Below are 24,106 nucleotides of genomic sequence, written 5' to 3'. Positions count from 1 at the left end.
TTCAAGCTGCAGATATAATCAGCCACAGTTGGATTCTGTTTCCTGAAGCAGAACTGCAGGCATAATAATTATTGTCCAAATACATGAATTTATGTACCCTTTCAGTCCCAAATAAGAAGTTTCTAATGTATTCAGCTTTAATAATGTACATTTTGAAAAGCATCTTAAGATGCAGAAGTTCCAGTAGAGCTGCATAAAAAAGCTGAAAACTTATAACATGCATAACTGAAGCAAATTAGTTTTTTTCTTTCTTTTGATTTCCTATGAAGGAATCAAGTGAAACACCTTATTGGGTAATCGTTGTGTATTTTCTAGTTATTTGTTTTAGAGGGAATCCACATGAATCTCACTTTATAGAAATTCAGTTTGACAGCATAATGTAATATCACAAGAAAATCTAGGGAGTCTCAGATTTCTAAATATAATCAGTCTGCTCCTTCAATATAAAAAGTCACATAAGCTAGTTCCAGATGGTGACATTTGTACAAGCAAAGTCATTAGAAATCATGAACCTCGATGAAGCCTGCTGCAACCTGGATTTAGATTGGTCTGTGCATTTATATGAAGACCAACGCACACATTAAACATGTTTAGCTTGGAATCTCGATAGCTAAAACCCCACAGTATTAGTCTTTAAATGCTTTTGTCCTCTTCAAATCAGCAGCACTTAATCAAAGTAAAAATCCTACTGTAAAAAGTGCATTTATAAAACGAGCAAGCTTTCAGATGGCTTTATTACATGGGGTACAACAGCATGTCACACAGCAAGAAGGTACCTTCCAGGCTGAAGCTGGCTGGGATCCATCCACTTCCAAGCCAGCTTGAGTTGCACATGCAACTTTATAGGCAACCCCTGAGATAAATCCCACCGGACACGAGTGGAACATGCATGAACAATTTCTCTAGTCTTCTCCAAAAAGCCCAGCCTGCATCTAATCTGCAACATCATAGCCACACTTCCAAGACATTTAAAAGACATTGGGACACAAAGTGATTCTGTTTGCAATGCACCAAGCTGTGCTACAGTCCTGGAAGCAACCCTACTGCACAAATCCATTTTTCCTCAAATTCCTCTAACATCTCCATATTTACTTATGAGGAACAAGAAGTCTCCCCTGTTTAAGGAAGCAGTTTCAAACTTCCCCTGCATTCATTTTTCTATCATTTTAATACCTGGTAGCAATTTCAGTGGTTCCCCTCTTCCACTTTGTTTCCCCTATGAGGAGGACCCCAGTTCTAAAGCTTTGCCCTATCTGATGCATCACATCACATCTGAGGAGTTTTAGAGAATTTAAAACTCACTCAGTGTTCTGAGGCATGAAAAGGTTTCTAGAAAGGGTAAAGACTAGCAAGTCTCAGATTATTTAGTTTAAAATTCAGAATATTTCAGAACATATGTTACTGGATTTTACACTTACCCTCCTCTGCTCTCAGACTGAGGCTCTGAACACTCTTGGATAAAAAAGTTTAAGGTTTTAAATGCTTTAAGAAGAAAATTTCTTCTGTCACATTGAGTAAAACTTGCACCAACTCACAATACATATTGAGTTGGCAACCCAGAAGTCAGAGACATTAACTTCTGAGCAAACTTCTGTATTGCAGAAATGGGCAGAAATCCATTATATGGGGAATCATCATGACCAATTATGCAACTGAACTCTGGGTCGAACAGGAAAATAATGGAGGATAGTGATTAAATCAGAAATTAAATTTTTGACATTTTTGAACATATCTGCTTCTATTTGGGAAAGCGCACTGGAAAATAAAGCTTCCCAGACAAAATGACAGAGCTCAGCTGTTGAAAACGGAAGTTCTCAGAGGACTTGCAACTTACACTTTTGCAAACAGGAAAGTCTTTCTTCCTAGAAGAAAACCAGCTGTATTTGAAAGTAAAGGTTAAAAGGCTACAGGCTGAAGTAGCGCCATAAGAAGCAGAGCAATAGCATCCATGTTTGTCATCCTAACTAAATTTCCTTTCAGCGAGTCCATTAACAAACAGCTTGCCCTGCAAATAGCAGGTGGCCATTGCGATGAATCTAAATACTAACTCTGCTTCATCTATGAGCGCATGGAAGAAAAAGAGATTAAGCCCACACAAATTAGTAAGCTTGTTTTTAACAATTTCACAGGAAGCAGGTCCAGATTCCCCACCACACTGTAAAATTGCTAAAAGAATGACAAAGTCCTTAGTTTCCAGATGCTGTCTTAATGAAAACAAAGCAAGAGCAAAATGCACTCTCCTGTAATAGCACTGTTTGCTCTCCAAATGATGCTTCTTGATTGGAAGAATGACATTAAAACTTTCAAGCAAAGTTACTAAAAGATGACAACTAGTGATCAAGGAAGCCTCACAACACAGTCAAAACAAGCAAGCATCATACAACTGAATTCCTGCTTTCACTAATGTTTTAAGTTAGCATTGTGACCAAAAGAAGCAGTCCCATCCTTTCATCTTCCACTCATTTCCAAACCAACAAACTTTTCCTCTGACACTGGGGAAAAAGAAAAGAAATACTAGATTTACCCTGGGTCAGTTCCTAGCATTGGTTCTTTGCCCAGCTGCAGCATTTGCAGCAGTTGGAGGTGATATGGATGCAGAAACATGCACTTAGTTGGGGGAAGATGCCAAAACCACTTCTGTGGTACCAGTGGCTTAAAACACTTTGAAGGGCTCAGGAAGCTTTGGTCTGACAAAATGATTTCATTTGCCTGTCCCAGTAGGGGAAAAATGCAATACACATAATAAGAACATGAACCATTCCATTTCAAATTGTCTCACTATCAAATATTCTCGTTACTATCACAGCTAAGCTAAAGAAATAAGAGCAAAACTTTTCATCCTTTTTTAAAGGAATAGTGTTGCTGATCATTTTGAATCATGCAAAGTTTTTCTCTGACATCCTGTGAAGCACCTTAGTTAAATATCAGAACAACAATTAAAAAATACATTTTTAACAGTATCTACAAGCTATCTTCTTCAGATTTTATTTCCATTCAAGTATTGCATGATCCTGCTTGTACTCTAGGAGACCAAAACTCTTAGCAAAAAAAATCACCCAAAAATATAAATCTCATTCCAAATAAAAACCCTTCCAAGGAACAAGAAAAAAGAAAACTGTTTGGGTTTTTTAATGCATCCTTAAGAAACAACAGGAGGATATACAAACGTGTTGTCTTGACAACAGGAAAAAGTATATCTGTAAGTACATTTCTATTAAAGTAGAAAGCTAGAACTTGTAGGGTGCTGAGAAGTGAAACAAACTGTGGAGTGTTTCCATAAAAAAGTAGATAATAGGTATTTGTCAGTGAAACATCAGTGCCTAGCTGTCCTTAGCATTAGAAACGTTTAACCTATTCCTTTCATCCAGTTCATCCAATTTTTCCCTTCCTTTTTTCAGATAACTGTTAGGTATTTGAAGACTGCTAGGTGTTTCTCCTCCATTTTCTCTTTTCTAAATTATATAATCCCAATTCATTCTACCTTTTTTCTAAAATCATGTTTTCTAAACCTCTAGATTTCAAAAGCATTTAGGGGAGGGGGCAATCTCTCCAGATCTAGATATCTACACCGCAATCTAGTCATCCAGGCTGCCTTTATAGTCAATGGAAAAAAATGGCACTTCTAGGGCATGACGCAGCTGAGACCAAGACTAATGTCTAAAATAGGTCAGATGAATAACACCCTGGAAGAATCTATTTCTCTACATTGATTATAAAGGAAGACAGCATCATGTGGCTTACCTCAGATGTGGATGTCTTAAATTAGGTGAAATCATGCCCTGACCTCATTTCACATGTTGTTTGCACAGATTATGTTTGAGGCTCTCTCCTTGAAAATAACTGGGGTGTGTAAAAACCACTGGTAGTATCATGTGAGGTTATACCTACAGCACAGGAGCCGCTTGACCTCAGAAACATCTAAGCCACTGGAAAAAAAGTTGTTCTTGGAGACGGTTTTCAAGCAGATGCATTAGAAAGTTACCATGGAAACATTTTTTTTTTCCATTGGTAAAACAGTTCAACAATAAGCTCTTGTGGGTGTGACCCTTTGGGCCTGGATTTTGTAATGCTAGTAAATGGGGCCTCCTGGGAATTTCTCCTATACACCTTTATTCCCCTGTGGAACACCAAAAAAGAAAAAAAACATACACACAAAAAGAAAAAAAAAGTATGCTTCTGTTCCACACAGGAATGAAATATAGCTGTCTTAAAAGAAAAAAGAAAAGAAAAAAAGAAAAAGAAAAAAAATTGGGCTGTGTACAGCTAAAGGAAATGCAATGAATTGCTAGACCAGAAGTTCAGCTCCTAAGATAGGCGAGGTTTCTGTTTTCCTATTCACAAAAGGAATTAATTTAGAAAATAACTGAATACACAGCCACCACAGAGCAACAGACTGCCTCAACCTCATGTACCCGCCAGCTCCAATACAACAGCTCAGTCATAAAACTATGTGATGTAGCAAATCAAGTGATTCTCTAGTATGGGGGAAATGCAATAGCTCCAGGGCATTTTGTCAACAAGTGCTTTAAATCGACAGTAATCCAATAGCGTCCTTGCTCAGCAGAACAGGCGTTCCTATCACCTGGAAACACAAGATGGATGCAACCATTGCTCTACACCAGTACTAAAGTAAATAAACAAAAGTAGTTAATGCTTTGGGAGCTCAAGTCCTGCTTTTAAAGATCATTGAAACAGAAGTCCTTAACTGCTTATATCACTCTCGAAAGCAGATCCTGCACTCCCAGATCATTAGAAGCTTTTGCAAATGTTATCTATTGCGAAGACAGAGAGAGGTACTCTTTCAGTAGCTATGAACGGCAGCACACCTGCTTATGATTTTATTACGGTCAGGCTGTAAACAAGTTGTTCCTGAAGAATTGAGACAGCTAGAGCATTTGTATCCATAGCAAAGGTATCACAGGCCACTGTGGTAGTGTCAAGAGCATTCGAAGGAAAACAAAACAAACCAGGCTTTTGCATTTGCCTTTTACTTCTCATTGCCCTGGATTGTCTTCAACTGCTCTGTAAGAAACCTCTGACCTGATATTGCCCAAAGTGCATCACAAGACAGAGGATCATTCAATATTGATGCATTTTGTCAGCAGCAGTGATAGCCCCGTTGTGCAAACCTTCTCAGCTCTGTCCAGTAACCTTGTCTCCAATGTGTAACCCAGTGCCTTGGTAGACTTTGTTGCTGGAGAGGGGCTACAGGGCTGGAGCGCAGCCTAGAAAAACATTTTCTGCCTGGGACACTCCGAGTGAGGCAGCCTAGTGCACTGCTTAGCATCGTGATTTCTCTCTCATCATGCTTCCTGGTCCTGCCTGATCACCTACCCTGGCACGGAGGTTCATGAAGTCACAGTGAGGTCCCACACAAGTGCAAGGCCTGGCCTTGCTGTTGGGTGAGAGAAAGCCAGCCGTGCTAGCTATCACCAGGTGAAAGCAAGCCAGCTGTGCTGGCTTTCACCTTTTGACACATCCACAGGTGGGCCTCCTTGGGAGCTGGGAGTGCAGAAGATTTGCACGATCCTCCCCTACCTTATTTCTTCTAGATATGTTAGATTAAGTTAGGACACAATTCTGAGACATACAACATCTTTCATTCTCACCCTGTGTAAAGATTGCAATACTTGACAGACTGGACAGCCTTCTGAGGCAGTCTGCAGAGCCAAACTTTTCCGGCTACTCCATTTGAGCACAAAGGCACAACGCATTAAGGCAAATGGCTGACACAGCTGGAACTATTTGTTTGTTCCTTCAGCAGTATATAATCAAAGTAAAGATGAAGTCATTAACATCATCCTGCGTTACAATGAACATGGTGGATAAATGCTAAGCTATTATTCCTATTCATTAGCACTATTTTCACTGTTAAAAAAGGGACAGTCTTTAGCTTAGACCACATATAAAAGACTCTCAGTTGCTGGGCAGCATAGCTGAGAGCTGACTGTAGATCAAACCAGCATTTCCAGCAGTAGGCACTTCCCTGCCTTTTCTCTTGGGGGCCTAATCCAAAAGCCCAGTCTAAAAGTGGACACAGTGCCACTGATTTCAGCTGAGTTTGTATCAGATTAAGTAAGGGCATGACTGCAAGAGGAAATCGGTATTTCACATTTTTCTTTCTAAAGAGATAAACTCACTACCTTCTGTGTTGTACATCCTTGCCTTTACAGCAGCCCAGTTTAATTTTTAGTTGTATGCGCCTCTGGGAACATCATTCTGTCCTTTCAGGTTTCCATCAGAGAACTTCCTACATGTGGACAGGTCATATTCAACAAAGAACAGAAATGTGCTGTGGTTACCAACTCCTAAGAGGATTCACTTTAAGGGAACTCTGAAATATGCAGTCCTTGGAAGCTTCATTCACAAAATATGTGGTTTTAAAAAGCAACAGTCCCATTGTTTTCAATAGGGACCAATTATATACCATTTCCTTTGCCCTTCTATTTCAGTCTGTGATTCCCTGAGGGAAGCAGGTTTAGCCCTCAGGTTTTAAAGGGAATTTCTGAGGAAGTTCTTTTGACATCCTTATTCTACTTCCCTCCTCAGCAAGGCTTAGGTGTTTGGGGAAAAAAAATGTCTCAGAATATAGTTTTTTCTTTGCCACCTCTTCGTTTCAACATTCTTTTATTTCAACTTTATTTTATTTCCACTTTGGAAACTTTACTGTTTTATTCCCAGCATTTGAAACGTAAAGTTCCTGCCTCCATGGCTTTACTAGAGAATGGGGAAATCCAGCAGATCTGAACAGAGATCTCTTCTCCCTACAAGTAGTAGGAAGGCTGTGACAAAGGAAAGGTGACAATAGGATGCATGGCACCAGCACAATTGGAGCAGTCCACTGGTGAAGTTCAGCCTTCTGTTCCTGAAGGACTGCACAGCAGAGGGACAAGGGAGGTTCTTCTGGTAATTAAAACTGATTTGCTGAACACTTACAAGGAGACGTTATGCTGAAGTCTTTCCAAAGAAGAGGATGTAATGCTCCTTCTCTAACATACAGATTGGGCAAACAGGGATGAGTCTTTCATCGCCTGCTGTCCCTGCAAACCTGCCAACATTGGTAGATTAAAAAGCAGTAAAGTCCAGGGCGTTTCCAGTCAGGATTATGGCACCAATGTGCTTGTCCTGTGTCTCTTATCAATCTGCATTGCTGTGCAGCAAATATGTGATGGTCCTTTGCCAAGGATTCCTGTATGTCCAGTAACCTGGCAGACTACTACACAAAGCAATTGTACTGTGGAGTACCGTTTAAAAAAGTTAGCAGGTTGGTCTTCCTCTGTCTATCCTTCTATTAGCATGAAGCTGAAGTGGTATTTTGGGGAATGAAAGAAATTTCCAAGGCCTCATTTTAAATATGCTCATGGGTGTATTTGTGTGAATTCATGTGCAAATTTTTCCCAGGATGGCCAAGATGTTTTCAGAAGCCCCTGTAGGAGAAGCCTTAAACTACAGAAGCAACACTTGCTTTTCCCTCTAAATACAACATAAATGCATCTTTGTCTGTGCAAATCCCAACTTTGGTCCAGTCAAAGTTAGCGAAACCCTTTGCCATTCTTTTCAAAGGGAGAATATAATCCTTTCATGATATGCAAAAATAAAAGGAGAACCTGAAAGAAAGCCTAATTTTAAAGAGTATGATTTTTTTTTGTCTCATTTTAATCTGGGAGAACTTTTCGTTCACATATAGAATCACTGAACAACTTAGGTTGAAAGTAATGAAGTCTGAAAGTAATGAGGTCCAATTCTTGCTCAAAGTAAGGCTAACTTAGAGCAGGTTGCTTGTGAGTTACAGGATGAAAATAGCTATTTTTTTTCCTTCAATTACAATCCTAGGCCGAATGTTTTGAAATGTTGCAAAAGCAGTTCACCAGTGGGAATGCTGTGAGTTTCTGGCTTCCTTCATTTGTGGTCACTTAGCAAGCATTGCTGAGGTGCCACAAGCTTCCCCATATACTTTGGCACCAATGCGTATGCTCTTTAGTTATCTTTTCTTAAGCAGTGTGGGATCAGGTATAAAGGACTTTTATATCTATTTCAGGACTCCATTCTGAGCCAGGTAAGGAATGCCTGCCCCATACTGATAAAGCACCATGCACTGCATAACCTTAAACCCAGGATGTGGAAGGACACTGTGCTTGTGTGCCTGTGGCTGAGAGAGCAGACCAAGGGCAGGGAAGGATTTGGTTCCTGTAACTCATGAAATTGAGTCTGATCTTTAATTAGCAAAACCTAACACAGCTCTGGCCCACCTGCCAGGTGGTACAAACAGGAAGGGCTCCTCACAAATAGAGAACGGCATGTGCAAAAAGCTAAGAAAGATAATCCTGGTAAATAAACTTCTCATTAATAGGCGACCCAGCAAGCCGACCATACAGTAATGTCACACCACTTCATGAGCCATTGGTGCAGATGTCAGGAGCACTGTCACGTGTCACTTCTTTTTAAGCTTGTCTGCTCTCTACCAGGTTGCAACAGGGGTGGACTGGTGACAGGAGACGTGATCCGATCTGATGTAATTGTTTCAAGCAATTGACATTCAGGTCAATAACCAAAGTTCTGGTGCGTATAGAAAGCAAGTGCTCTTTCCCAGTTCCCTGTGGCTGGCAATGTGCCAGCGATTACCTGCAGAGAGCTCTTCTCAGATTCTCTTTTGCAGCAACTGGGATCTAGACGTGATGCTAAAGGATTCACTCACAAAAAAAGATGCTGAACATTTTAAAATGAAACAGTATTTTTCTCCTTCTATTTTTTTAATCTCCACTTTGAAGTGAGTACAGCCAAACTATTAAGCATTTCTGACATGTGAAAGATGCCGTCGGGAATATTTGCCAGTATTATCATTATTACTTCCCATAAACTACCTTCACCCATAAAGGAAGTGACCAGGATAATGCACACACTTCTCCCAAAGCTGTCTTCCCAAGAGGACAGCTTTGTCTTAATAATATATACATTTGAAATTATATCTTTAAAAGGTTCAAATTTCACATCCAATTGCTGTCAACTTGCTATAAAAGAGGGAAGATCCAAGGTGTGTGTTAGAGCATTTATCACACTGTGCTTGAATATACAGCCTTGGTGAAATCCCTGAGGAAAACACTGTTACTGGCTAATATATAACATCAATCTTACTTTAAAAAATTACATATGGTTGTTTAAATGGAGACATTAGTCAAGGAAAAATACTTCTGTTCATTTGTTCTTTTGAAAGAGGCTAAATAAAACTCCTATGAAAACTGCAAGTGACTAATTTTTTCATTAGTAATACACTGAGTAACTTCATTGCAGGTGCCATACAGACAGATTGAAGTAAGTAATAATACATGCTATGTCTCCTGCATCTCCTGACAGACACCTTGTTTCTTTTAAGGCACATTCCTGATTCTGTGTGAAAAAATCCATTAGCTCTGTCCAAATACAGTGCTAGTTCAGCAATTCTGAGGGTCAGCAGACCACAGTGTTCAAGTCTGTGCAGCACAGCAAATGCTCGGTGTCACTACCTTTCCATGGCAGCAACAGCAACACTGATTTTATGACAGAAAAAGGGACAGAGTTTAGGAATTTATGCTTGGAAGCCAGTAGACGATCGTTTGCTCATAAGGACATCAACTTTATGGTCTCTTTGTGGAACAGGAGCTATCTGATAGTCATAGAAGAACACAGCAGAAGGTATACCTACCTTCAAGGTGATATATGATAATGTATAAGGTCTCCTGCCTCAGTACACATAATGCTATAAATGGGACCTAGAGGAGGTCAAGGACCCAAAAAAGATCTTACAACAGTAGTTCTCCACAGGAGTAATGAATTTGACTGTACTACAGCCTCTCAAACTTCTTCACTCCCAGCACATGGGCAAAGGATGGAAGCCATGCGAAAAGGTACAGTGCCAGGCTGTGGCAGAGGAGAAGACAGCTCTTCTAAGGACCTGCCTCCACTAGGAGGTCCCTCAACAGTCCAGCTGGGCCATGGTTCCTGCTTGAACCACTCACACCAGCCAGAGCTGGGCGGCTGCTCACAAATGGGGCCCCACAGGATGTCAGGCACACATTGGGTGATGGAGCAGGTGAGAAATCCCAGCAGAGCCTTCCAGCTAGGTGGGATCCAGGCCTACTTGTGTTGACACACAATGAGACAGCCAGCTTTGCCTGTCTTACGTTTTGCTCATGATGCTTGCCAAACTGTCAAACCTGTGGCTAAGACCAATGCTAATATTATCAACTTCACAGCCCCCCCCCAGGGTTGTCTCATCTCATGTTAAAGCTGCCACCATAGCTTTCCCTGAGCCATCTTGACCAGCTTGATGGCTGACCAGCCAGGAATCGCAATGCGCTCCTGAACTGCTGTTATCGGCACTATCAACAGAGCAGATCTAGAAAGTGGCAGAGACCTACAGCAGCAACACTCAGGAATACTCTTGCAAGAGGAAAGGCTGCTGTTTGGTATGAGACAATTAAAATACTCAGTCCACAAGCACAAGGGCAGGCTATAAGCAATTGTATCACCAGGCCCTAAGTTCAGACAACATAGACAGTCAGAGACTCATATATAGCATTACAGTGACTTGGTAAATTGTACTGAACAGTTCTGCGATGACCACTCTCTTGATGCTTGACAAGTACGTTGACATCTGATTGGAAAATATCTGCCTATATTTCAGAAAGGTACCAGGAACAGAGTACTCGGAAAACCCACAAAAATACTACTTCATAAAAGCTGCATATAAGTCACTGAATGTAGCACTTAAGAGCTGTAAAATTGAGCTCCTAAAGCAAAGTATCTTCTATATTTTAAATGTTATCAGTATGAACAAGTCCAATTTGGCAGCTCTTACAGTAGTAGTCTCATTTATTGTAATGGGACTAATCACTAGAACTGCATGACTGAGCTCAAAATATCTCTCATTTAGTTACTGCCTTCATTGATTTTCTTTGGTTTTGCCATGCATTGTTACAGAATCTTCTTAGATGCTGTCCTTTTTAAAATGTTTAACTCTATCATCTCTCTTTTAACTTCTATTTTCTCTTTCAGGACTTTTTTTTTTTTTTTTTAATAATGTCTTTCACTGGTGAACTCCAACTGCATGTTTTGTAAGTGGTATATAATATTCATGTCTCATCCTGGACCTTTTATTCTTGCTTTTATGAATATCTGCCTTCTTCTGCAACTACAATCCTAATTTATTTTCCACTTACTCCTTTGTTCATCCATGTCCCAGAATTTTAGTCATCAAGGATACGAGACCTTAAAATGGCGTGAACTGCATCAGCAAAAGATTGGAGAAGACAGAATATTACCAAAAATTGTTGCCCGCTTTAGATCACTGAATTCCAACTGGGAGCAAGAAGGTATCAGATTAGACACTTCACTTGTAAGCATTGTGGCACATGGCCCTCTCACCATAAAAAGCTCTAAAGCAAATGCTGCTTTCATTTAAAAAGCTTTATTGTTATGTGAATTACGAGCCTCATTTTCAAACATTAAATTACTCGGACTCAATTTTGATCTCCTTTCTTATACAAAACCATCATTTACATTACTAGAGATTTGGACAGAATAAGAAATATAGACCCAATCCTTAACCCTGTCTTCTTCAACTATTCCTGTTCTTCACTGCTCTTTTTCTCTAACAAGTTTTGGAACTGTTGCTGTTTTGCTCTTCAGCAGCCATCCTAAAAGATGTCTTGGTTTTCCAACTCTGCTCCCTGTTGTAGTTTATAGTGGTTTCCCCAGTATAAATTGACACTTATATAGACTTTTATAAGACTTATATTGACTGATAGTCAATGAAGTATGAAAGAAAATTCAAAATATTTCAAAAACTGTTTCTTTTCACTAGTCAGATATTATTTGATGGTAGCAATACACAGAATTTTACAAGATTCAGTTCTTTGTTTCCTTTTGAATGCCCAAAGATAACAAATATGATTTCACATAGCAGTCACAAATGTCTTATCCATTTGATTGCTGCTCAATGACTTTACCAATCAGCTTATTGCAAACAGGAACAAATAAATATTTTCTAGTGAAGATGACAAATATGACGTGTGCCATCTGCAGAGGCAGCTTATTGGATATGATGATAAATCCACTAAATACACCATGTTGCTCTTCAAATTGGAAAGGAAGATTTTGAATCAAATTAAAAAATAATCAAGTTGCATAAGACTCATTTTTGTGAGTCCAAAGTTTGGCCCGTGGTTCATCATGGAGCATTAAACTTTGCTAGAAGCCCATTTCATGAATACAAGAGTATTGGGAATTTGTGAAAAGAAGGGAGAGAATCTTCTTACGCTTTTTCAGACTTCCATCATTTGAATTTAGTGGTTCAAGTTCCACAGAGTAGTGTATCATTTTGGAATTGGAAATCACTATCACTTTAGAATTGAAAATCAGTTTTAGAAGAGCCATAAAGAGATATTTTGGCACCCAAAGAACATCACGTCATCATGTCTTCCCCTGTCTGCTCCAGGTTCCTTTGCGACACTCTCAATGCCCCAAACCTCCACCCCCTGCCCTTGCACAGCAGCAGCACCACGAAGCCGCAGGGCTCAGGCATATTAGCATCAAAGAGTGAAGAGGACTATGGCGGCGGGGGGAAGATATGCAACTCCGAGTCTAAAATCTTTTCCCCAGAGTCACAGGCATTTCAAACACTGAAACACCTTTGTCACAGCACCCACACATGGCAGGCAAAATGTCCAAAAGTGCCCAAAGGCCAAAATTTCCTTTGCCCCTTGGCTTACGGGCCTAAAGATACATGACGCCTCATCGTCTCTGAGTAGGATTTTCAAAAGCATCTCAGCAGGTCAAGTGCTTAATAAACATTGAAATAATCAAAGCCTAAAAACTTCCCAGAAGGACACCAAACTTGCCTGCTACAAACAACATAAGAGAGATCAAATGCAAGTGACTGAACACAACATGTAAACACACAAAATCAACAGGGAACACATCCCAGAGGTTTCATTTAAAGATCAGTGCAGAGCTGGAGAAAAATAATTATGCGTGTAAAGTGTTACTGTAAATGACAGCTAATAAAACAGAGGGCTCAAATTAGTGTTGCTGCTTCAGAGGGCAAGCAGGCAAACACAATAAGAGAATAAATGACAAGACAAGCCATGGCGCAGAATTTCACTTCAAAAACCCCACTTCAGTTAAATGGCACAATGAATTCTAATTAATAGGAAGCATTAGACTGGAACATAAGGCAGCAAACATCACTGCAGAATAAACATATTCTCACATGAAGGAACATTTACTCTGATCATTTTGTCAAGCTGACAGAAGCATCTTCCAGGAGCAAGTGGATCTGAGTTATCAGCAATGCTGCAATTGGCATTCTCAGTACTCGCGCTTGCCCTGACTCAAGAACAATTAAACTTTAAGCGTTGGCCGCAGAGACAGGAATAATATCATGAAGCCACCTAGCAACCATAATAACAATAACCTGTTGGTAGTTTGGGAATGGAGAAAAGCTGGGGCATGCTAGCAGACTGGGCTGAAAGTTGAGGCATTTGCTTAGTTACAGGATCTAACACCAGCTGACATGGATCCATATTCATGTTGCAGCTTCAGCCTGCCCAAGTGAAACTCATGTACAACACTTAATAGCAGCCAGGATCCAATGATTTCCCCAGGCTGGTGCGATGCCTCCCACACAGCAGCATTTTACATAAGAGACAGCTTGTAAGGGTTCCTCCAGCTCTTCGTCTTTGTCCTGGGCTTCTCCTAGGTCTTGCTCCTGCGGCAGGGCCAGCCAAGAGAAAATGAGTCTACTTTGCAGTCTGATGTATTAAAGTAACCCAAAATCAGAATCTGTTCACTCTGGCAAAGTGTGCTATAAACTGCGGTCACACAGGAGACATAATCTGTCTTTGCAATGTGAGGCAGGAAGTTTCCATGTAATCACTTCTATGTTTAACAGAGAGAAAAGGTGAAACAAGTAGTACCTTAACGGCCCCCTATCCCATAAACAAGAACTCACAGCATGAGGTGGGGAGGGTGGGGGGAATCAATCATTTTTGCAGAAGAAACATGCACCCAAATGTCATTAAATACTTTCAGCTCAAATCTACCCTGAATTACACTTGTGAAAAATGAGAATTTATTCCTTTGAGCAGAGGTAAATTTAAGCCAGTCCAGAAGAGACACTCATTATCAGTTGATCTGTACGCTGCATTATTTATGAAAAGCAGGCAATCAACTAAAAGCAGTAGCCATTAGATCTGAGGTATTTCCTGCTGGAATTTTAAGTGTGCAGCTTACCAGAAAGTAACTCTTTAGCTATGAAGGAACTTTCAAAAGCAGCATAGGATGTCCTGTTTTGGATTTTCTAAAGATATCCATTGATTTTAGTGACAGCAGAGTTAGCCAAGTAATCCCACTGCTTTTGTTATTTTAGCATCCATGAAATGAGTTTCTGTAAATTAAGGTTGAAAAGTTCTTAGGAGCAGCAGTAGAATCTACCATACCATCTCTTTTGTACATTCTAGTATAATACATATTGGAAAGAGACATCATTGCACTCTGTAACGGTTGTATATGCATTAAACACTTTTCTACTACATACCATATATACATACATGAACTATAATATGCAGTTACCCCTGTCTATGATTCAGATTGAAATCAGTGTTGATTATCAAGTTCATATTCTGTATTTTGGCAAGGAAAAAACATAGCTTTGCCAGAAATTTCTTAGATTTGCTCATACAGCAGTTTTACGAAAAATAATACACACTGCAGGCCAAATTATGTTCTGAGTTATGAGGGTTACATAACAGTCAGCATCATTTGGCCTGCAAGATCTGTAATTCTGAATTATGATAATGTTCAAGACAGAAAGAACATAGATTGTCTTTAGATCAAGGGCTGGCAGCCAGGAGAAAAGACTATCTATTTCCTGTAAACTAATAAATTGTGGTACAGTGTCACCAAATAAGGGGGAATAGAGAAGTAGGAACCCCTAAAGATACCCTTTTCAGAGTAGACTCCAACAGAGGTAGTGCTTATTAACAATACACGTGGTAATAATCACAGCTTTGGGAGTGGAGAAGAAAATCAATATAAACTGAGTGAACTTATTATTATTATGCTATTCACATTATCTACAGCAGCATATAAAACACCCTATCCTGCAAAATCCCACCCTTGGGGAGCTGAAGAGGGAATTCCTCTGACTTCCTCAGGCCTTTTCATTTATTTCTCCAGTCTAACATGTTTGGGCCTGAATCACACAAGCGGAAAAGAAAAAGAAAGCGACACACAGAGCCTGAGAGCAGTTCCAAGGCTATATCGTACCCCACAATCTACTCTGGTCTTCACTCATGTCACCTGTAAACCAATTTTAATGGGAGATGAAGACAAAACTCTGTGCCTTTTGCAATATGGCTGACATTAGACCCTATACATTTCACAAGGCTGTTCTTTTTCTCCATATATTTTCATTCTTCCCCTCATTTTCCAGAATCTTATAATTGCAATTCTACTCACTTGTTTTTTGAAGAAAATACCAATAGTTCTCATTTAATCATGGAATACACTTCTATCACTACATAACAGAGCTCCTCAGCCTGCAGCTAACTGAATAAAGCCACTTGTTTTCCCATAGAAAAATCCTGCAACTTTAGCAAGGATTCATGTGCTCAGCCAACTGCAGAATCACAGCCTGGTTCTCTGTTTAGGTTTCTGTAAGGGGATCCGTCTGCTATTTGTAGATTATTTGTCTTTATCTATAGGTATCACAAAAACAAAACTCTGAAGTTCAATATTCTGACCTGAGGAATCTTTTGCCATCAGTAGTTTAAGAGACAGTAAATACATTTATAATTTTTACTTCGAGTCTATTTCCAAAGTAGTTTCATAACTTGAACTACTTGAGCTAGCAATAAATGAAAACTTTCCCCTGGAAATTTTCTGCATGCACTTCTTATCTATCTGCAGGGACTGGAGCAAGGAAATTTAGCTTTTATTTGATGTGATTCAAATGAAAACACAGCAGTATTCATGAAGCAAAGAATAAAAGGGGGGAAAAAGGGGTAGCACATAACGTGGAAAACACTAGCACAAGTTTTGAGGACTGTAGATCCACTTCCAGCAACGGGGGGAAAAAAAAAAGGCATATAAAGTGAATTGCCTCTCGGGGAACTGTAAAAACTTGAGCTACCCATATAAGTAGGGAAGAAACTAGTAGAATTAGATTTGTGGAGAACTTTTAGTCCTAACAAGCATCATCACCAATACTAAAAGAGAAAAGATAGGCAACTTTTATCCAAATACTGTGCTTAACTCTCTTCTCAGGTAAGTACAAACTAGCTATAAATCTACTGAATTTAGTAGAGGCACTTGGAGTTGAGACTGACTGAAGTGGTACTGGCTGAGCAAGTTATTTACCCTCTCCCCTCTCCCAATTACCCAACGTTTGACAGTTCTCACTCTGCATCACTGTGAGAAGGCCAAAAAAAAAAAAAGCGCATTAAACAGAAATAAGACATAGCATCATGCAGCAGCAGCAAGAGACTGAGCACCATGTACTTCCACTTAATGGAGAAAGATGATGTTTGCAGTCTTCCTGAGGGAAATTTTCGGCGGGATGATTACAGCTGCTATGACAACAAGGGCGAGGATGTGATGTCACGTAACGATCCGAGCAACTGCAATCGCTTTGTCCCAGTACACGGCTCGACTTGCCAGCTGGGAATCCAGTAGGGACCTCATTAAGTGCATCTGTTCAGTAATTACTACAACTTTCCCCTCATCATGCCTCCAACTTTGAAAACAGCCATATCGCAAGGCTATTGAAGTAATAATGAGGGTTAAGCTCCCAGTCCTGAAAGTTTCAAGCCTGTAGCTATTAGAAATCAAGGGTCAAGTTTCAGTGGGAGTGTTATATACAGCCTCTGTCACCAGGCAGAGAAAAGTTGCGAGGAAAAACATATCAGCATAATCTTTATCAAGCCCTGGAAGCTAGCCATGGAAAAGCTGTGTGATTTACCTTGCGCGTAGGTCAGCTCCTTCTCTAACCTACAGCAGCGTACACCTAGAGTACCAGAACAGATCCTTTGCTCATTAATATGCATCATATAAATCATTGCAGTTCTCCCAGCTGCAGTGGAGTGATGCAGATTTACTTCTGCTCAGGATCCCACCCTTTGCCTTGATTTACACTGATACAAATAAGAGCAGGATACATCCAGTAGCCTTTTTCTTTATTATTGATGCACAGCTACAAAACTGGGAAAAATGAGCTTGCATTTACACTACATCAGGAAAATAGGCCAATTAGTAGAGCACAAGGGTTTAAAATAGAAAATTTGTAGCAGAAATGCAATCCCCAAGAGGTAATTAGATTTGCAAGCCCCTAGGCTCTGGTCCTCCTAGCAGCCAATACAAGCAGGAGGGATGCAGACCTCTGGCTTTGGGCATGGGAGAGGGAGTTGCCTGGGGCTGTGAATGAGGGCAGGCTGCTTCCTGGCAGAGCCTGCTGGCTCGGAAACAGCCCTGGCTGCCTGCCTAAAACTGGGCTCAAACACGTAGAAGGATTTATGCCAGTTTATTTGTTTTGAACTTTGGGTATCCTGGAAAGTCCGAAACTTGTAATTGATCTCACTGGAGCACTAGGCTGCTTCAATCCAGAAGGCACCAGAAGCAGGACAAGCTGGGCAAAGACCAGAAAGGAAATGAAAGTAAGGATGATGCCATTTCACACTCCGCTAAGATGGAGACCCTCCTGGTAGAGGGCAGGGGTCATTTGTAGTCTGTAGAGCAGGACTGAGTGCACTCCATCCCCTCGCAAAAGGTGAGCAGGCAACAACCAGCAGAGCGGGTGCGAGAGCTGGCGGAAAGGAAGCAGGAGCCCTCCCCTCCAGCCGTGCGCAAGGGCTTGCCTCCACCTTCTGTTGCCTTGTAACTGGGCCACTGGGGCTCAGCAGCAAGGTGCAACCATGTCACTTCAGAGCTACTTCCCATTAGCGAATTTTATTTCCAAAAGACTGTGAGGGGCTCAGACTCTTTGCTGACAGTAGTCCTGAAATTAGGATCAGAGGTGACAGATTGAGCACCAAGACCTGGACACGTGTAATTCAACTACCTTCAGGAAAAATCATGTGAACTAATTAGAAGGATGCTTCTCAACAGCGATGCTAATGGTTTTATCTGCTAACATCTCTCATTCTCATCTATGGCTCTGGAGATTATTTTTCCTGTATGTGAAAAAACTGTGGAGGATAGTGATGCCCATTCATTCAGGTCAAAACATACTACAAAGGTTTAACCATTCACAGCTTGACCAAGAAATGAAATCAAAAAAAGGAAAGAAAATAATATTTTTGATGCAACTCTGCCATGGGGATCTGCAATGTGAATCTGGTCCAGTGTCAGCTACTGATGAATTTGACATGAAACCCTGCACAGTAATCTCTCACTCAGTGATTCTGACAGGGAAGAGGTCAGCCCCAAACACTCACTTTGTTTCTGAGTGCCAGGATACATACAGGAGAACACAGCTGTAAACAGCAGGCAGCAGTGAGAAGGCAGATCATCCAGAAAGATAAATGGGCAAAACTCCATGAAAATATTGCCGGTCATTTTGCCAGGTGAGAACTAACACTGCAGTCTTTTCAGAGAAAGCTTACTTAGCTTACAGCAGTCCATCCTGAAATACTGAAGATGCCTGTGCAGTGTTGAGACCCCACAGATGCCACTGAAATCATCACCTCCACCTCTTTATAAAACAAGATACACAAAAGAGCTATTGAATTCAGCAGGAATTCATACTGCCCATTACTGCATCAGAGCAGAGTCTACACCCTACAGAGGGCCAGGTTGGTACCTTACCCACATGCATGTCAACTCTCCAGACTCCTTTGAGGTGAATTTTCAGGCGGAGCAGGGGCAAAGACCAGACTGGTTCAAAGCTAAAATACAACCTTGTAATGGGGGGAGCAGAAAAACTCATATAGTTTTAGAGTTTTATTTCACAATCTATCTGTTGACAGCTTTAAGTGTTTTTTTCTTCTTAGAAGGGAGGATTGTTGGAGTAGATTGCCTTTCTTTATAGTGTATTGTAACTACATCAGGCTATGTTAAACTAATGAATATAACTGATAAAATTTCATATCCCATTGCATGCTTAGTGTTTGTATTATACTAATAAGCTTAGACTTCCTAGTTCCTATATTTCAGATGATAAAATACTCTATCATTTACACAGAAATCATTAATGCTCCCTATCAGCTCTCACTGGGACAGTATTCTCACAGCAAGGTCTATCAGGCAAAAACAACAACAACAAACCTGACAAGCAAATATCTTTTGGTTGTAATGTCATAACAAATACATGATACCAAGTTTGTGAACAAAGACAGGGAGAGGCTTTAAAAAGTCCTCTAAATTTAGTAGGTGACATATTTTGGGTTGACAGTCCTATTGACTGAATTTGTTTTACTTGCAGAACAAAAAGAGCTCATGTAGATGCAAGAGTTTCATGCCAGGTTTAGGTGGAGCCAGTTCTTTTCGAGGCACAGACTAGATGGCCTCTTGAGAGTCTTTATCATCTTGCTTTACAGGATGCATCCTGAAGTGTTCCAAAATTCTGGTTTGGAGAGACTGTTTATAGAAAAGCACTGTTATGCATTCCCCTGCACCCTTCTGCCATGGTTCTCCTTGTTCTTCTCCAGGCAGAGACACCTTCCTCACCTGGGAGCTGGACTGACCCCATGAACAGATATTTCTCCCAGGCCTCCTTTGAAGGAAGGCCATGAGTGACGCACATACAAAATTAGTGAGAGATTTGTCAGCACCTTATAATTACAATGTGCTTTCAGTTAAAATGAAATTTTTTATTATAAGAAACTAAGGGCAGAATTAAAGCAAATCTCCATGAAAACATACTGTGTATGCGCCTATGCATAGGCTGGGGGGTCTTCTGCAAAAAGCCTGCCTCTCTTGTGGGTTGCAAAGGCCCACAAAGGCCCCCCCCTCAAAAGAATGACAAATTCCAGTAAGTCTGGATCAGTACACAAGAATAAAGCAGTTAAGTACATTAATAGTTTCTATAATATACACATTTCTCTGGCTGAAATAAATATGAAAAATGAAACTGCTCTTACCTTTCTAGCTTCTTTCATGGTCAATTATTTAAGTATCTTTACAAAAAAAAGTCTGACCTACATATTCCAGTTAACTTGAACGTGGAGTTCCTAATGGACAACCTTTCAAGTGGCAACAGAAAATCCACAGTAGCTACTACTTCAAAATAGGGCCTCAAAGGGCCACTGAGCAGAACTCAGATCGTCGGCAATACTTTGAGGAAGAGCTTTGCACATAAGATGGAGAAAGGGTCCTTCTTCAGAAACTTTCCTGCAAGATTTAGATACAGCTAAGTGTTTCAGTTCCACATTCCCCCTTCAGTAACACTGGATTTGCAGCAGAACTCCCCATCACTTCAATTTATTCTAACCTATAAAAATAAATCTATTAGATACATTTGGACGGGACACTTAAAACAGTGTTGCCAGGTGCTTCTGGATATGAAAAGCAGAGAGTGGGAGCTTTAATGCAGTTAGCTCTTAGTCATAGGAAAGTGATAAATGCAGAAAGAAAATATCCTCTTGTTAATGTTTGTGTTTACCATTTTTTCGGGTTTAAAGGCAGTGGATGTTTCTGTCTTGCACCTTTAGCTAGTCAATTATACTGGCAAAGACAGTAAGTAACACACTGGCATTCTGATTTAATAGTATTTCATTGACACAGAAGCAATAAGAAAAGGTGCAAGACAAAAAACAGGCCTTACTACTTGATTTCTTTTCCTTTAAACTCAGCTGGCACTCTGCTATGTTTTATTTTTAGTAGAGGAAAATTTAGAAGAGTTAAACTAGAACTCAAATACAATAACTTGTAACATACTAAAGCTTCATAGACTCTGAAATTTGCTTACAGAGACATGGCAAATAAAGATCTATAGGGCTTCATCTGAGATGCACTGGACTTTCTAGAGCAAACTAAATGACAAGCTTCCTCTCACAAATGGTCCCACTAAGTGGCTCACTCTATAGCTCCACTATAGCCCCTTTGCATCATGCTGCAACGCAATGAGGCCATGAGCGCAGTATCAGAAACCACACAGAAAAACCTCAGCTGGTGTAGAGCAGTACACCTCAGTCCTCCTCATGGTCTCTCTCATAAGGCGGAAGAAGGGATATACAACTAACTTGTTATTCTCCATACAAAAGAAAGCTATTGGGGATTGGCATACATTTTCCTGCTAGTATCCCAGGCCAGATTGCCTGCAAGGATCTGTGAAGTTCTTGGGAAGTGCTGACATCTCAGGGCTCTGCTGCCCGGCTACCAGAGCTGTAAGGAACCAGGGTGAAAATTAGAGCAGTCCAGAAGCTGCTCCAAGTTGTACTGCGGTGTGAATGGAGGCTGACCACCTCTGGAGTCATGAGATGACATAAACACAGGCTCCAGCTCAACAATGAGCAGTTGCTGCTCTTTGGTAGCGTTCCCACTTGCTCCCATTCCCATGTACTTTCATGTTCGGTTTTAGGCCCAGGTCTTTTTCATGAATGTTTTCAGCAAATCTAGTTGTAAATGATCATTTTTCAAAACACTCTGAAGACCATCCTTATCACTTAGAAGCATAGGAGGTGATCCATTCAAAATATTTTCTTTTGCACACAAATGGGAACGCATTTGTCTCAACCTGATATTACTCTGCTCTCAAGAGTATTAATCTTTTTCCCAGCTCTGACAGACTTCAATAGCAGATGCAGCAGCTCAGCATTTCCCAAGAACTTCTCAAAATTTTGCAGCACCTGAAACTAGATATGTACGCAGAAGCCTCTTCTGATGGAAAAAAAGTTTAAGTCCATCCCTAATACTTTAATGCTGATGTGAGATCTTTTGGATACATTCATTTTCTTCAATACAGAGATTATTAAATACATGGATCTTTCAGGTCTGTCCACCACACTGTGCCGGTAATACTAGACAGCATGTTTACAAAGTTTTCACGGTTATGTGAGTCAGTCTAATGCACATTTGCCCAGATATAAAAATAAATGTTATATAATGCACAAGTCACAGAATCAATACATTGGTTGTGTGCATCAAACAGAAGAAAACAGCACGTGAACTATCAGACAACAACAGTCCTAAAAAGTAAAAGCAGCTGGATTTCTAAACCTAAGTCATTTGATGTAAAATCTGGTCCAGTTGTTTTGTGAGCAAGAGTAGTAATAAAGACAGCAAAGCCATAAACACAGCTATCACGTTGGTTCTGAGCATGTACAAATAAGATAATTAGGCACAGTCATAAATGTTCAGTGTCTTCAGGTAATGCTCTTTCCTTCCTAGGCTCAAAAGAAATGTCTATTCCCCTAGACTGCAAAACTGATGAAATAATGTTATTAGTAATGATTTGGGGGGTGGGGGAGTGAGGGGAGATTAAGCTAAGGAGTTCAAAAGCGAGTTTGTTGCAACTTAAACTATGGAGGGACCTTCCCATTTAAAAAAAAAAAAGAAAAGAAAGAAAGAAATTAAGGTAGCATTTGCCTGTTAGTTTCACCTTTAAAATGACATACACCTTAACAGGCTCCTTGAAAATATTTTAGTGAAACATATTTCCACCTCCATTTTTTTCAGCAAGTTTAGTGATTGCAAAACAGATTTTCTGTGAAGCAGGGGAATAGATAAAACAGGTACCTCCTCCCACACCAATAAAAAGCTTGCATCCAACATTACTAGATGAAACTGTTGTCCAGTTACACTAGTACAAATCAAGAAAAACTTCCCTGATTTCACAACTGCAAGGAAGTACAATCTCTGTAATCTAAAAGGTATTCAAGGGGAATTTGTGGTGACTTTCTTCCACATAAGTTATCCACATTTTTTAACTTGGATTTTAACTAAAAATCAAAACAGCATGAAAGCTTGTTTTATTTTTAAGATATATAGGGATTTGCATCATGTAGCACAGAGAAATACATAGTTTTAACAGAGCAGCCTACTTAGGCAGTCCTCAGATCTTAACTTTTGCCCAGCAAATGTCTTCGAAAAATATGTGGACACCTGTCACTTTGAGAAGCTTCACTTTTCCCCACCTAAGACGATGAATACAAAGAACAAACTGCACTCTTCAAACACAGCTACCACAGAGGAAGATAATCCTAAAATTCCAAGCCTCTCCTCATATCTTTCCCTGCCCCAGCAATTTTGCTTTTTGTATATAACAGAAGCAACAAGAGAGATTACATACATTTTTAGCCAGACTAGGAAGTGGCAAAAGGTTCAGAATTTGGAAAACCTTGCTAAGTGAACAAAGAAATATAGAAAACAAAACCAAGGCTCCCAAGGGTTATGTTATTGGACTCATCGGACGGAAACACAGCTAGCAAGTTGGAAATATGCAACCCTGAAACACAAGCTTTCCTGAGATAAGGCTCCAAAACAAAACTTCTGCAAACATCTCAGTGAGCCCATGCCAAAACCCAGAGAAAGGATTTAGGGTGGCTGCATATCAAAGACAAATTTCTTCAATATAAGAAAATAAAGAACAAAAACACAAACCCAAATGATCTATGCATTTTAAATCATCTGTACATTTTAAAGGTATATATGGACAAAAGGCAGTTGTAAACAGTCGTCTCTGCTTGGACTTACTGAGCTGCAGAGAAAGAGGGGGAAAAAGGAGGAGGGAGAAAATGAAGGAAAACAAGAGGAATTAAAACAGGCTCACCAATTGTAAAGCTATAGCCATCAATGCTGAAAGTAGCACTCCGGCATTTTTTAAATCCTTCCTTTCTGCTACTTGGCTCTGTCATGATCCTGCCAGCTTGTCCTTTCAGCAGCAGCGTTTCTCTCCCGCCGCGGAGGCAGAGCGCTCGAGCGAGCTCTTAGCCGCCCTTGCTGCTGTGCCTGTGACAGCACGCACAGCCAACTTCACGCATCTCCCCGCACGGGAGCCGACCCCGTGAGGCACGCACCCGGCAGCTCTCTCCTCCCCCCGACGCTCTCACCGGCATGCTCCTGGCACTGGCATGCCTCCTCCAACTTTAGCAACTGGTTAGAGCCCCTGGTATCTAAACCCGCAGTCAATTAGCTA

General features: G+C 40.4%; 1 protein-coding gene across 1 annotated transcript in view; it reads right to left on the bottom strand.

Moving 5' to 3' along the window:
- The window catches only part of PDE1C (phosphodiesterase 1C), a 308,630-nt gene extending 284,729 nt beyond the window's left edge, over nucleotides 1-23,901 (bottom strand). The window contains exon 1 of the mRNA XM_067291281.1: nucleotides 23,741-23,901. Within this exon, the coding sequence (XP_067147382.1) occupies nucleotides 23,741-23,825 (85 nt within the window). The 5' untranslated portion in view covers nucleotides 23,826-23,901. The remainder of the gene's footprint in view (nucleotides 1-23,740) is intronic.
- Between the last annotated feature and the right edge of the window lie 205 nt (nucleotides 23,902-24,106).

This window comes from Apteryx mantelli, chromosome 2, assembly GCF_036417845.1.
Source record: "Apteryx mantelli isolate bAptMan1 chromosome 2, bAptMan1.hap1, whole genome shotgun sequence".
Lineage (NCBI taxonomy): Eukaryota > Metazoa > Chordata > Aves > Apterygiformes > Apterygidae > Apteryx > Apteryx mantelli.
The sequence above is the reverse complement of the archived record's forward strand: the minus strand, read 5'-3'. Positions and strand labels throughout refer to the sequence as shown.